Source organism: Platichthys flesus, chromosome 2 (assembly GCF_949316205.1).
Source record: "Platichthys flesus chromosome 2, fPlaFle2.1, whole genome shotgun sequence".
Taxonomy (NCBI): Eukaryota; Metazoa; Chordata; class Actinopteri; order Pleuronectiformes; family Pleuronectidae; genus Platichthys; species Platichthys flesus.
In genome coordinates, this window is record NC_084946.1 from 20,572,788 (window position 1) to 20,588,616 (window position 15,829).

The 15,829-nt window shown below is 41.5% G+C and overlaps 1 protein-coding gene across 1 annotated transcript; it reads left to right on the forward strand.

Moving 5' to 3' along the window:
- The first annotated feature begins 1,098 nt into the window (after positions 1-1,098).
- dctn2 (dynactin 2 (p50)) lies at positions 1,099-13,412 on the forward strand. Its single transcript, XM_062405391.1, has 14 exons — positions 1,099-1,302; positions 1,592-1,660; positions 5,035-5,131; positions 5,769-5,830; positions 5,959-6,057; positions 6,364-6,524; positions 7,188-7,341; positions 7,540-7,605; positions 7,899-7,937; positions 8,116-8,193; positions 8,746-8,817; positions 9,341-9,443; positions 10,454-10,545; positions 12,583-13,412. The coding sequence occupies exons 1-14, from the start codon at positions 1,267-1,269 to the stop codon at positions 12,667-12,669; spliced, it is 1,215 nt and encodes a 404-aa protein (XP_062261375.1). The 5' UTR covers positions 1,099-1,266; the 3' UTR covers positions 12,670-13,412.
- The last annotated feature ends 2,417 nt before the right edge of the window (positions 13,413-15,829 follow it).

Here is a 15,829-nt window from a genome sequence, read left to right on the forward strand (position 1 = left end):
AACATGGCTTGAATAATGAAGAATAAAAGGCTTACGCTGAAAATGAATACATTTGCAGTGAAAATCGTAAAGACAAATGATCCAACTGAATGTAACAAACCATGACCCAAGAAATAAACCCAGTGTTCTCAATGTTGTGAAACCCCCCCCCCCCTCCCTTAATAACTTGTGGCGTTGATAAATAGTTCCATTGTTCTTGAAGTAGCCTTGAGATAATAAACAATAATACATGAGTTGTCTAATCATGTGATTTGGCAGCAGAATGAGTCACGCCAAATCAATGGAAGGAAGTAGAGCAGATTTCTTTAAAGGTTCAGTGAAAGCAGATGGCCCATGTCCAGACTGATAGCAGTTTACCAGTTACTGCAATTCTGCCTCTCTCACTCATGTCTCTGAGACTAACTAATACACATTTTGCAGAATGTTAGATATTTCCTTACACTTTTTGCTTGTATCCATACAGGAAATGTAACTCATATTACAATAAAACATATGTTCACTGTGTTACAATGGTATAGTATGGCAGAACATTATTATTATATTATTATTTGAGAGTACTTTTTCAATGACTAAAATAATTATATATATTCCTTTTCTCCCCTGTGCAGTATTTAACTAAAAGTAAGCTTTTATAAAACCCTGAAAAATATATATATATATTAATTGAGACTTGAAATAAACAAGATTGCTTGGTAATACTTTAAATGAGGAGGGTATTATTTCCAAACTTAGTGAATCATTATTTTAACCGACCATCTTTGGCCCATTGGTTGAGTTGCTTGCTCGTGCCTTTAGCGCCACCGTGTGACCACTCTGATACAATCCAACCAGGTTAATCACACGTTAATGTGATTAATGGAGCAAATCTCTTAAACACACCATTAGACCGGAGTAAAATAATATATTGCATGAAAATTCAAAGAAAACGATGCTTCAACCACATAAATGTGCAGTTATGGTCCTGGTCACATGAACGCTCCACATTCACGGGGGTGCTTGTTTTGCTCACGCTGGTGGTCCGCCCAGCTCCCTCCCCATGACTTAAACGGGCACAGCGCCGCCCGCCCGCCCGCCTCTAAGTCAAACCCAGCGTCCACGCTGTCAAATCGAGCTGGTGACCACATCGGGCTGTGCTCTGCTGCCTCATCACCCCCTCAGCTCCTCCTGTGCTCCGCCGGCTCTTCCATACGGTCCATTGATCCCTCACACCTTTTAAAAACCTGTCCATATTTCCTCTGGTGGATATTTCGGAGCCTCCCGCTGACAATGGCTGATCCTAAATACGCGAACTTGCCAGGAATTGTAAGTAGCTAACGCTAGCAGGGAGGTTAGCCGTGTTGCTACTCGGCAGGGCTAGCTTCGCTAACACCGCCTCTGTTCGTGTTGTCTGGATTTCCATATGCTAACTAATAACTGTATAGTGTTGATAGCTTTCCGGTTCTGTTGTGTGTTGTGATAGAAGCCACCTGAAGAGGAAGGTTAGCTTGTTGGATACGTGTTGCTGGACGGGCCGGGGCGTTGGCCCGGCTAACGACGATGAACCAGACATATCTGACGCTTTGCTGTGTTGTTTACCTCATTGTGTCTCCAGGCCTTTAACGAACCGGACGTGTACGAGACCGGAGACCTTCCAGAGGATGACCAGGCCCAGTTCGAGTCGGTACGTGGACTGTGTATTCCCTCTGGGTGTGAGGGCGAGCAGACTGAGCTAACTCGCTGCAGACTGAGCTAACACAGCTAGCTAACAAATGTTAACACGTAATATTCTGGACAATATACGGGCTTCTGTCTTTTTGTCAACGTGCATTAGATCTGTCATGATAGAGTACACGTAATCATGCACACAGGTCAACACGATCAATGAATTCATGCGAGTAATCCCATGTCGACACTGAGCTGCTGTGAGTGATATTAACAGTGTGTGTGTTGACCTAACAAGCTCTGCAGGACAATTTATATAAAAGTTATTCACTGAGCATCAATGCATGAGGAAGTCGAGACATAGGGAAGTTATCATATACAGTAGTTTTATTAGATATATCCAGCTAATTCAATTCGATCAATCCCCTTCGTTATGGAGATATTGACCAGTTTTGCAGAAAACACGTCAACTATGTGTTAATTCAACTGGTAAAAATGTAAGAATTGGAGTGGGAAAAATCACCCAGTTCCTTTAGCGCTTCTCTCACAGTTTTAACAAAACAATGAACATTACCATCTTGACAGAGGATGATTTTTTTTACCAGGACTGTGTAGACTACATTAGCCGTGTAATTAATATTTTCAAGTTATGACAAGTTTTAGTTTCTGTACAATTATGTCAGGGTTATGTTTTGTTGAAGAGAAAAGTTATTTTAAAATACTGTTCCACTCTTCTTCCACACTTGAGCATGTTAGTATATCTGCTCATTTACACAAACGGGCAGAAGTGAGTAAATAAGAGTCAGGTACCACCATCTCTGTAATAATGATGGTTATGTGACTCCTGTCTAGTCTCACTGTCTCCAAGCAGCCACCTGGTTTTAGTGGTAGTGTTGTTCTTTAAGCAGTGCTAATGAGCAGTTTGTAAACACTCGAGTGATGCAGGTCGGACTTTGCTTTATTCATGTCTCGGCTTTTGACTGAGCAGCTGATTGAATCCTAATGGCCTTTTCCCTTCTATGTGTCCACCTTCGTTCTTCCCTTACCCCCACCCTTGTGTTTTGACTCTCCCCCTCCCTTCCCGGAACCCTAGTGTGTACAAGTAAGACTGGCTCAATTCTACTCCCAGTGAGCTTACTGCCATGCATTTATGCATGTTTAAAAAAAAAAAATCTCATATCCACTTTTCCTACGTCCTTCTTCCTTGATTGGGATGAAATGAGAAGTAGATTAATTGAGTGAGTGTTTTTTTTTTCAATGATTGTTGACTGTTTTGAAGTGCAGGAGATTGATTCCTTTCCCTCTATTTGTGTTCCTCATTCAAACTCTTGAGAGGCGTAATGATGTTGATGGGTTCTCAGCAGCATCACTTTAATTCCCTCTGTCATTTTGCTACACTTTGACAAAGCAAAGTGTAGCACAGTGTGTCTGTGTGAGATTGAGGCTCCTGACAGACAGACAAATGTTAGTTTTAGAGGGTTCCCTTGTTAACCCGTTTTCTAACAGTTGCCTCCTGACTAACCTCACTATTCCTACTAACTATTCTTTAAATGCTATTGTATATATTTATATATAAAGGGCTGTGTGGCAAGGTCAAAATTATATCACTATGAAAAAAGGTCATGTCGGTCTATATCAGTCAATAGAATGATGGGTGTCATGACATGTTTATGACTTCTGCACCTGATAGAATGATGACAAAAACTTCCCCACTGTGCTTTACACTCTTTATCGCTATATATTGAGCTTTTGTTTAAAAAAAGAAAATAATGCTCTCATGAAAATTGAATAAGATGAAAAATTGTTTTGGCCATGGTGTTGGAATTCACATGTCCCCCAGGCCTGCTACTTAACATTTACGTTACATTACCCAGTATAAACTGCATTATTCTATGTAGGGATGCTACTGAGGGGAATTTGCACCAGTACTGATCTTATTAAGAGGATCAGATGGGACTAATCCATGTTGAGATGACTCTTTGTCATTTCCAATTTTGTGTTCTATCTATCACTTGCATTCATTCGGTCTCAGTGAACTAGAGCCTTTTTAGTGCCGTAGCTATTCCTGGCCCTAATGTGACTCTACAGAAAACAAGTTCAGTCCAGCAGATTCATTTAGGATGAACTTCATGTTGTCAAGAATTATTTACGTCAGACTTTGGTATACCTGACATTACTAAAGGGTTCTCAGGCCCTTCGACTTTCCTTGGTTGTGAGACAGACAGTGCTCTACATGAGAGCATATGGTAAAGCTGCATTTTAAAGTGCATCAACGGAGAAAGTAGCCTGGTGTGTTAATGGGGCGTTCTACTACATTGAACTGGGGAAGAGAGAAAGAACTGTAGGCATCACAAGCTGTCTGAACACACTGTCTCCAGGGTTTTTTAGCAGCAGCTCTCAGAACACTGCCGTCTTTCTTATCTTTCCCTGACCCTGGCCGACTGTTCCTGTTGTGTGCATGGCATGTGATAACCACATTAATCTGTGTTGTCTCTCTCTCTCTCTCTCTCTCCCCCTCTACTTTTTTCTCTCCCTCTGCTCTTCCGTTACTTTCTCTAACTCTCTTTGGAAACCCAAGGAGCTGGTAAGAGCCTGACTAACTCCCCTCCTCTTCCCCCTCATCCTCCTCCCCCCTCCACGGCATCTGTGTTATTTTGTGTTTGTGTTGGTCTGTCTTTTTTTCTCGGCGTGAACTCATGTCATCTATCTGTTTGTGGTGTTTTAATCCTACACATAGTCTCTAGAAACCGATCATTATTGATCATGAGGAGATGTTGATCAAATGACAGACTTGTGTTCCCCTCAAATTCACTAATCAAAGAATCATCATATAGAAATGTGAATATAGAAGCTTCTAGATTTAGTTTAGCCCCTTTTCATTCACATAAATTCTTTTTTTGACCATGATAGATTCATGCCACATCACATATATATTTTTTACAATGATTCATGTATGTTTTATAATGACTTTAAACAGTTATGATAATGCTCTTCAGGGGACACAATCAGGCCTTGGAATGGCTGTGATATCTTATTTCGCCTCTAAATTATGTTGAAATCCTCCGGTGCTCTCCAAGACAGCTGAAAATAATGTCCGTGAAGCTCCTGCCGATTTCCATGATTTATGGCTTCAATGACTTTTAATTTCTGAGCGTATTTGCCCTTGGTGTACGACAATAAAGCCATAGACTCAAACACATAATTTAGTGTCTGTGAAAGCACATCTCCCGGGCAATGATCAAGAGAGATCTTACCTATCTGCCAACTTAATTCAAGTCCGGCTTTAGCTTTGAGACACCGGCAGTAAGTTACGGCTGATTGTTAAGTGTTTGCTGCCTCCACAGCCCTTTGTGACTTTGATCTGACTTTCTTTCCTGGTGTTTCCCATGACAGGAGGAGCTCTGCAGTGACAGCGTGGAGAGGATTGTGGTCAACCCCAACGCAGCCTATGACAAGTTCAAAGATAAGCACGTCACCACAAAGGGACTTGGTCAGTTTGCAGTGGATGAGAAATCCCAGTTAACTTATTTATGCATGTTAACTTATTAAGTTAAGGGTCACGTGGAAGACAAGTGTTGTCTGTGTAAAGCATAATAGAGGATTAATGTTGTACTCCTCATTGGGTTAAAGTTGGAGATGAGAATTGGTGACAAAATTAAAATGATCGCCATCCTTTTACAATAACACTCTTTGAACAACTTTGAACAACCGTTCTTTATCCTCAGCTGTCTAACCTTTTAGTTGTATGATAATTGTGGGGCTTTTTTGTGTTTTTGTCTCGTTTTACTTAAAACACAAAGAGAATCTCAAGTAACACAAAACAATGTTACCATCATATTTTCAGAGTAGTGTTTACAAAATAATGTATTTAATCTTACTGGAGATTCAATTTTAGCACATTCAAGGTGACTGCAAGTAAAGATATAACCTTCAACATTAAACATATTGCTCTTTACAAAATATAAACATTGCAAGCAAAGTTACCAGCTCCTGTTGCTTCCATCATGGCTGTATTGATGCTATATGTTATGGTATTGCTGTAGTTCAGTCTGAGCTTGATACTGCCTCCAGTTTGCTGTTTTGTGTTTTGTGTTTTCTCACAGTATTCATTTGTCTCCTTTTCACAGATTTCTCTGACAGAATCACTAAAAGCAGAAGAGTGGGGTATGAATCAGGAGAATTTGAAATTGTGAGTACATTTTGTTCGCCAGAAATGTACTATTCTACTTATTCTTTTAGAAGGTGCTCTATTTTTAGGGTAACAACATTATTATGATTTTCATTTCACTAAATGTGTTTCTCTCTCTTCCTGTTTAGCTTGGCGAGGGCTGTGGCGTGAAAGAGACGCCCCAGCAGAAGTACCAGCGTCTGGTGAATGAGATCCAGGAACTCTCTCAGGAGGTGGACGTCATCCAGGTGAACTGACAGCAGGACACATGCATGTACTCAGGGACATGTCTCCCTCGTCCAAAAGACTTGGCAGAGGATGGTGGACACTGATTGTCCAGTCTTTATCTTGTTATCTGAGTCTTGTCACAGCAACAGAAATGTGATTGTCAGAACCAGTACAGTTGAAATTCTGTAAATCTCAATACCGATAGAACCAAACATATGGTGACATATCAAACAATATGAAAATGTTTATTCCTAGACTCCTGCATCACTACTTAAGACAAAAGAAATCCCTAGTGTCTTGTTAACTTGGTGTCCCTGATGTTGCAGGCTGCCACAAAGGACAGCAGTGCAGAGGAGCGCCTGACCCCGGTGGTGCTTGCCCAGCACGCAGCCCAGCTCAAACAGCAGCTGGTCTCTGCCCATCTCGACTCACTGCTGGGACCACAGGCACACATCAACCTGGCTGATCCAGATGGAGCACTGGCAAGGTGGGTTGAAAGGAGGGTGACACAACGATACAGCATTTTAAACCAAATCTGAAACCTGAGGCCACAACCTGTCAGACCCCAAAAATGTGATGAGCTGGTAGACTGGGGGTGGTGGGAAGAGTAGTTTTATGAAACAGATGGAAAGAGAGAAGAGCAGGGGAATTCATTTCACTGAGCAGTGGACTATAACCCTGATAAAAGGAGGGAGGGGGTGGAGATAAGGAAGAAGTAGTACACCTGGTATCAATTGCCCACATAAACCCTGTCAATCTCAGTGTAGCGCTACCTGAGGAGCACAAGACCTGATGGACGTGTGCTTGAGGGAGGGAGGGAGATAAAAACTGGAGAAGTTGAAAGATTAAGAGAGAGAAGACATAGAGAGATGAAACATGTCAGAACCCGACCGAGCACGGGGGAGCAGAGCTGAGGATAGAGAGGTAGAGATGCAGTAGCAAAAGTGAGAGAAGGGGATAAAAAGAGTTGTAAGAAAGATCCAAGCTCACCTTGAGCGTGTAGTTTACAACCGAGCCTGAAAAGACCGGATGCAGCGGAGCAAGGGGGAGCACAGACATGGCAGCACAGGAGGGGTGATAACAATATTGAACCTATAATCCTCATCCTTTTTTCTTTTTTTTTGGCCCTCTTATTCCTTCATTCCCTCAGGCGTCTGCTCACCCAGCTGGAAGTGGCTAAGGGCAGCCGGGGCAGCGCCGCAGGAGACAGCAAGCAAACGGCTGCAGCTAAGGGCCCAGATGGAGTGGTGCTCTATGAGCTGCACAGCCGACCGGAGCAGGAGAAATTCAACGAGTCTGCAAAGGTATCGTAGAGAGGGAGTTGGAGCGTGTGCACTCATAAAACGAGTGTGTGTGAGTCTCTTCAACGTGGTTTTTGTAAACATTGAATGAGGGAACCCTTTGAATATTATATGGCAGCAAAAAGGACAAAAAGCAGAGAACTGTCAACACAAGTAGCTGTATGTGTGTCAGCCTTGTGTTGCGTTGTTCCCTCCCTGTAGGTAGCGGAACTGGAGAAGCGTCTAGCTGAGCTGGAGAACGCTGTTGGCTCAGGATCAGACAAGCAGGTAGGAAGCCAATCGCATTTAGTCTCAACACACACACGCACACACAGATATGCATACACATCCTCTTTAATTCTTTTGTCTCATTCACACTAATTCTGTTTGTCTCCTTTTCTCTTTCACTAACACACCAGCACAATTTTCACACTTCTGTTGCCGTGTAGTCTTCCAAAAAGTCAAATTGAAATCACATCTTCCACTTGAATTATGTAAATTGGGGGGGGGGGGGGGGGGGGGGGGCTTCATTGCCTCCTGATATAATGTGTTTTTTGTCTCTCTTTGTGTTTGTCTTGCAGGGACCTCTGAGCGCTGGTGTTCAAGGAGCCAGTTTGATGGTAAGAAGTCGACTTCTTTCTTTAGAACACAAGGGAGGGAGTTTGAATTTGTACCTTTTTGTGTATCTGACATTCAGCCAGAGAAATGGGTCACACTTTCAACAGGACCGCGTTTCTTCATTCCTGCATAAATATAACGTGTGTGTGTGTGTGTGTGTGTGTGTGTGTGTTGCATCAGGACACCATAGAGCTCCTGCAGGCGAGGGTCAGCGCACTCGACTCTTCTACTCTGGATCAAGTGGAAGCAAGACTGCAGGTAACTAATTCCTGCTCAGCATGCAGTGCAGGGTTTGGAGGTCATGAACAGACAATTTCAGTTGTAATTTAAATATATTCTGATTTGTACAGCCAGCACGCTTACCATAGAAGTCTTTTGTTTTGAAGGAATACTGTCTCATGGAGATTTCAATGACAATCTCAGTATTTTATCCATTTTTATTTAGTACAGAGATAAATGTGGGATGTGCTTCCCGGGGGGGAAAACAGCTGGTCCAGCTCCTGCAGCAAATACTAAGCCAACTTTAATACATGTTGGATCTTTTGTATCCAAGAATTGAAATCGCCAAAAAAACGGCATGGCTCTTTCCTTTTATTCAATATCTCAGCTGTTCCTATTCCATGTGTTTGGATCTACTGTTGCAAGCAGTGTCTGGTGGACAGATGATACATTTCCTTACTTTTAAAATGCACTACTTGCTTGTGTTGCATGTGACCAATTTACCACAGTATTTACAGATAATCAGTTTTCTATCCCGATGCCCTCAAACGATACCTCTTGTAAAATTGGATTTTCTTTCTCCTTTTCTAGAGTGTCCTTGGGAAGATGAATGAGATTGCAAAACACAAGGCAGCAATTGAGGATGCTGATACACAAAACAAGGTCAGCGAGCCCTTTACACCCATTCAAGTGAAATGCTATATTAATCTTAGTTGCATTTATTTTCTCGGTAAAGTCTATGAATATTCACAGCTTCCACACAGTCGGCCTGTGGTTCCTCCATTGAGAAGCACTTTCAGATGGAAGACTCTCCAGGCTGATTGCTGTAATAATAAAGCTGAGATGTTTTGGTCCGAAGTTGTATAATTTTAGACAGTATCTATAATCCAGTATGTGAGTCGTACATATCCAGGGTCATGTTTTTGTTTCTGTTTTAAGACAATTCTTGTAAAGTAATTGAAATGAAAATGTTAATCACATGAATATGTACAGATAAGCAGTATCACAATGCTGAGACCCAGACTACAGGGCACAATTACCACAGTATTGATTATAAACTGAGCTGCATGAATTTATTCATTTATAACATGATTATTACATCATTGTTCTTTGCCCTCTTTGTAAAACAATAATGTTCGTTATGTTATCTTGGCATTAAATGTGCTTGTTTGTGTTTGCCGGCCAGGTGTCGCAGCTTTATGACGTGGTGCAGAAGTGGGATGCCATGTCCACTTCTGTGCCTCAGGTGGTGCAGAGGCTCGTCGCTGTCAAGGAGTTGCACGAGCAAGGTAACACACAGGAACTGAGACTGGGCTCTAGCTCAAGTCTTTGTTTGTGTCCTTAGATTGATGTTCGGGTGTGTTTGGATTTGGAGGAGCTCACATAACTTTAACTCTAAATCGTAACACAAATGTACTGGTGTGGAATTACTGGTGTATATATTCAGTATACTCCAGGGGTCGATTTAACCCCAGCCAGGATAATAACAAGGAAAACTTGGATAATTTATGTTGTGCTCTTTGATGTGAGGGGAGAAAAACCTTGATATGACACCCCTGAGAGTTCAAGGAGAGGATGTATGTAGGTTAGTGGGGGTGGGGAGCAGCATTAAAGATTTAAAGTATGTTGGATATAGAAACTGAACATAACAGGGTGTGAACCCCGACCACGTTCAAAGCAGCGTTTGTACGTGAACGTCTGTATGTGTGACAGAAGGTGAAAACTAAGTGAAAATAGGATTCAAATGGATAATGGAATTAGTCTAAACCATGCCATTCTATTATAGCAGGGGGCAAAAAACTCCCTGAGAGGGAGACTCGAAATGTTAATAGAATTAGACTAAATCTGGCAGAACTGCTAAATACCCCCTTGGGGAGAAAGAGATGCATGATATCACATTATCATATTTTTATTATTTAGCACATGAAAGCAGAACCTTGGCATTAATAGATTATATTGATAATTCCGTTCTGAGAAGCTGAGAGGTGATTTATCATCCAGCCTCTCGATACATCGATCTGTCACAGTCTGCGGCTCCTGTCTTCTCTGCTCAATAAGGTTTAGCGGCTCTGATTTCATCTGTCTTTACCAATGAAGGCAAACAAGGAAAAGAAAATAGTTCTTTCAAGCAGTCACTTGGTATGTTTCAGATTCAATTTGCACTTGTTTGTCCTCAACACACACTTTGTTTTACCAAAAATGTTTGAATGTGTTAGACACTGTGTCTTACTTGTTCCTTCTTCTTACTTCTTCTCTCCTGTCCATTTGGTTTGATTTGATCCGACCTCCTGTCTCGCAGCCATGCAGTTTGGCCAGCTGCTGACCCACCTGGACACCACCCAGCAGATGATCAACAACTCTCTGAAGGACAATAACACTCTGCTAACACAGGTAGGAACCTCAAGCCCTTTTGGACATTGGACACAAGGTCATTATGTAACACTTGTAGAAGGTGAAACGTCAATACACCACCATGTCAACGAGAATAGTGGACCATGAAATGTCTTTGACAAGTACAATCGTCTGTAGCAGGCTATAGACAGTTACCTAGTTGAGATCCCTCTATTATCGTGCACAAACTCAGCTTGAAAAGCCTCAGAATTTGTCCATCAAAAATCAAGGCAACAGCTGATGGTCTACCTAGTTTCCCCTACAATGGTCAGAAAGAGCCGGCAACTTAACTAGAAGGTCTCTCACAGAGTACGTACCTCACCCAGGGCTAACCCCTATTTTCGCATGGTAGAGAATATGATTAAGAATTGTGTATCTATTCATTTATCCGGATCCGATCCAAAATGTAATGAGTTCTTCTTTGGGTCATTCCCCACACATGCCCTAAATCTTGCGTTTTATGTATGTTATCATGCTAACTAATGAACAAACAAAGCCCAATGAAATCATCCTATCCTCCGGGATGTAAGGAGAGATATCAATTCCACTTGGTTTGTTGTGTAATTTTTATTTTTAACTGGTCAAGCACTTTCTGCCTTGCTTCTCCTGAACTGCCACTGACCGATCTGCATCTTTTAGGTTTTTCATAAGAGTAAAATGTTTGAGAATTCATATGAAAATATGCAACAAACTCAGCCACCTGGCAAAAGTCTTTCTGTTATGTGGAATAAATGAATGTAGGAAGTGTCTTCTGAGGACTTCAAAGTTTTCAGCAGAGGCAGCGTTTTCATTTGCCAAAGTGAAGATGTAAGAAAGAGCAGCTTCTTATTATTTCAGTGGCTCTGCACCGTCTCCTCCAGAGTCGATAATCAACCTGTGCTTTCACAGTTCAAGGCTTGTGCCTGCACGGACAAAGCAAAGCCTCGTCAGACCTGAACTATATAAACCCTAGTTTTTTATGAGGTTTGTTGAAACTGGAAATTTAACAAACTTCTGAACTTACCACAGAGTGCATTGTGTTCAGAAATGGCCGAGGGCTTTGGAGGGTTATTGAATCCAACATCGACATGCTGTCACAGAAAACCTTTCTTAAATTTCTTATTCAGCAAGTTCAGTTATTTTGCAGCCACCTGGGACATCATTTCCTAATAATGATTGCTGTCAATAGCATTTTCAGATTTCACCTCCTAAAAATATAACCTGCTTATAGACAGTTTTGTAAAATGTGTTAAATAGGGCTGCATTTAATGATCATTTCTATAATTAGTTAAACTGACAAATACTTTTGATGAGTCCCTCGGATATTTTGTCCAGCGTAATATCCAAAAGTTAGTATTTAAAATGAATGAAAGAGAAAATCTAGAACCAGTGATTGTTTGGCATATTTGATAAAAGAAAGAATGTCACTAAGTAGAGAGCCTAACTCTGCCAAGGCCAGACAGTCTCAATAAATTCAATACAGATGCACCACAGTGTTTTCCGACTCGTACATATCAGTTGCCTGGTTTCGTACATCAACCTCCTCCCATTATTCCTAGTGGAAAATGGTGTTTCATTTCTGGATCCACCCGTTTGTCCAAATCCTCACCTAATGTAATTCTTTCTTGACCCTTGTCCAATCCTTCTAACAAGATTCATGTTAATCCATTCAGTAAAGTTTGTGTAATTCTTCTTGCAAAATAACAAACTGACAGGGGTGAAAACCTAGTCTCCTTGTCAGAGGTAATCACTGAAGTTAATTGGTTTACAGGTTATTGTTATTTAAAACTAAGTGAAACTAAGTCATCCCTCCCTGAAGCACCTGTGCTTTCCAACGTGTCTCTGACTCCTCCCTCCACTTCTGCCCATTTCTTATCTCCGATAACCCAACTCCCTGCTCAGCCTTTTCCTGCAACTGCTCTTTCCTCTGCCTCATCAATATCTCTCTCTCTCTCCTCTACACGTTAACACCCAACTTTCCCCTCCAGCCTTAATTATCTCTCTCTTCCATCTCTATCACTTCTTAGCTAACTGCTTTTTTTCTTCTCTTCCCATAAGGTCCAGCAGACAATGAAGGAAAACCTGGGGGCTATAGAAGAGAACTTTTCTTCTCTAGATGAGCGGATGAAGAAGCTCTCTCAATAAGCGATGGCTGAGTTAGGGGCCGGTCCAGGAGAGAGTGTGCAGAACATGGACAAATAGGAGCGGGTGAGGGAGCACCGACAGGGGACTGGGTTTTTAACTCTGTCCTTCCTGGCCGACCCTCTCTTGATCTCTACTCATGCCTTTTTTTCACTATGTGGAATGTTAGACCGTCGAAAAAAAGACGGAATAACAACAACAAAAAAAAGACCAAATGCTCTTGTTCACACTCCTTTCCTCTTGCTTCAAATTCATATCAACCGAAAACACTTTTCCCCTCTTGCCACTGATTGCGGCCCCTCGCTTATTGACTTTTAGACTGGATTGTTTTTATAATTATTAGTGTTAAACGTAAGAGATTCCTCCATTCCTTTGGACCGTCACACTATTATTAGATTTGTACTGTATACCTTGGTCAGATTAAATGACTCACGGTATCTTAGGGTTGATGGATGACACATTTAACATGTTGTCAACTATGTCAAATAAAAAAAGCTCTGTTGTCCTATAGGGTTGTAGCAGGAGCACGTTCGAGCGAGCGTCGGGGCCACGGAAGGAACGCTTGTAAATATGCTTGTGTACTTTATTTTTTCTCTTCACGCTCAGTCGCTTGTAACTATAATATTATGACTGAGACCAGATGCCACAGACAAACTTTGAATCTGCTTCGTCATCGCCTACAAGTCGACTGTACTGCTCATCTGTGGTCATGAAAACAATAAATAAACAAAGTGCGATAACGTTGACATGGCTTCTGACCTCGTTCTTGATTGGATGGAAAAATCTTTTTATCTAATGAAATGACTTTGTGCAGTTATAAATGACGTTACATATAAGCTTTTCATAATAAAAGGTATAATAATTGTGGATAATGATGTGAAATATTCTTAATTCTAACAGGCAGGTCGTCAAACTGTTATATTTTCTTTATTGGATATAATTGTTATGCCTGTTTATGAACAGTAGGTGTCAGCATAGCATTTAATAAAACAAGCCAGACACACTGAACGTTAGCCGTCTGTGGTATAAGTGTCACAAACTATTCTTTAAACTTTTATACTTGATCTATCCCATTAAAACTCCCAGTAGAAATACTGATCACACCCCTAACATCAAATTCCAAATTTTCCAGTTTATAATTACAAAAAAAACTAATTAAAAAATCCAGAATAACATTATTTTAAGAGAATAAAAACTATCATTAGAAACTTGACGTTCCAAAACCCCCTCTAGGGACCTTCCCATCATGTTTAAATGTCCCAGAAATATGTCTCTTTTTTTAGTATTTAAAAACTTGATAGGACCTCAACACTGAAATCTAAGACTTCTGTTCCTACCATAAACACACCCACAGTTGTACATAATACTGAATGCATAGTTGAATTCAGTCAGAATGAAAAAGTCAGAAATAAGGTCAATACGGTAAAATCAGTGATTTTAAATGTATCATCTCAAATCTGACCCTTGGTGTGAATTAACACAATGCCCTCAGTGAACTGCTCCGTGAGGTCGGCCTCAGATCAGTGAGGGCGTGTTTCCCATCTGAGCGCTGACCGACCAGGGGTTCGGCTCCAAAAAATGTTAACAACACCGTTAAAGAATAAAAAATTCATTCCAGACTGTTGCTCTCCTCACAGCGCAGAATACAAACAAGGATAACAAGGCCAATGAATGAATGATAAAGAGAGACTCTCTATTGGAAAACAGACCTTTTTAAAAGTGGGTTGTTCTGAGAGGGCCTTCAGCAACATAAATACTAGAAAACTCAGCTCCTCGTGTGTGTGTGTGTGTGTGTTTACATGCATATATGTATATTTATATATCCGAGCAGCTTCCACCAACCTTTGGTCCACTGGGCAGAGTAAACGTCCAAGTCCTCAGGCAGCACCGAGCAGCAGGGAGGAGGCGGGAGAAACCAACTGCTCCCAAATCCCTGCTTCTGGTTCTGATGTGGGGAAAACAAAGAGGAGAAGAAGAGAAGGATGGAAACGAAGCTGGAGAGTGTGTGTGTGTATGTGGATGTGGGTGTGGGTGTGGGTGGGTGCCTCGCTGCCATTAAACTCACCTGTTCAGACAGGCTTTTAAACTTTGATGGCCTCTACCACTCCCTCAATGGATCTTGCATTTTCGCCGATGCCTTTTTTTCTTAAGTTTTACATCTGAGACAGATTTGTGTAAAATGCTGGATATGTTGCTGTAAAGTAAATGATGGACGGGGGAAACTTCTCGAGGAAATAAAACGGAAACGAGTTGATTAACGTGCATCAGCAGACACTAGAGAAGAGGAATATTGGCCTCAGCTTAGAAGTGGCAAAGACAGAAGAGACTTAGTAACAGCATGGACATGAAGATAAAGACAAAAAACTGTTGTTTACAATTACATTTGAGACAAATGAAGGCACTGGGAGTAGATGATGATAGTAGCATGTGCTTATTCACATCCATACTGTTGTGAGTTAGGTTTTTGAGAATATATAACCCGAATCAGAAAAAAAACTTGAAGAAAACAGTTTCAAATTGTAAAAAAAACAGTAGTAACATTTCCGACAAAACAAATGCTGCAAGAGACAAGGAAACCTAGACTCAGAGAATAAACACATGACATCGTAAATCAGCAACAAGCTACAGAGAAGGGAAAGAAAAGCCGCACACTGGCCCCTGTATCAGTTTGTCAGATCTTCCTGAACAAGTGTGGACATGTGAGGAGCCTGTGGTGAAGCAGAGAAAGAGAGAGAGAGAGAGAGAGAAGGAGAGAGCGAGAGAGAGAGGGGGACAGAAGAAGTGGGCGGAGGTGAGCGGAGGAAAACTGGGTGGATACCGTTGTGGGGCAGAATGAGGCTGGCAGCGAATGACAGGATGGGAAGAGGGAGATGGTATAGGGTGAAGAGAGGTGACGCTCTGCATGGCTTTAACATACGTAACGAGATTTGTCTGCAAAGTCGTCCGTCAGCTCCGGATCGCAGAAATCTCAACAAGTGGATGTGACGCTCAGACGCCCAACCAGGATTGTATTGAGTTGAGGATGATCAGCTTGATAACTCAAAAAAATCTGAAATAAATGAACTTGCCTTGTGTAAATTGAGGGATATTTTGCTGTAAAGTAATTGATGGATGGGTGAAACCAGTTGATTGATGTGCATCAGCAGACAATAGAGAACAGCGA

Bases quoted from the DNA above. Each gene is read 5' to 3' on its own strand.
- dctn2 (XM_062405391.1), top strand. From the start codon at position 1,267: ATGGCTGATCCTAAATACGCGAACTTGCCAGGAATT. The intron at 5,132-5,768 runs GTCAGTTTGCAG...TCCTTTTCACAG, and splicing joins CGTCACCACAAAGGGACTTG to ATTTCTCTGACAGAATCACT. The intron at 10,546-12,582 runs GTAGGAACCTCA...TCTTCCCATAAG, and splicing joins ATAACACTCTGCTAACACAG to GTCCAGCAGACAATGAAGGA.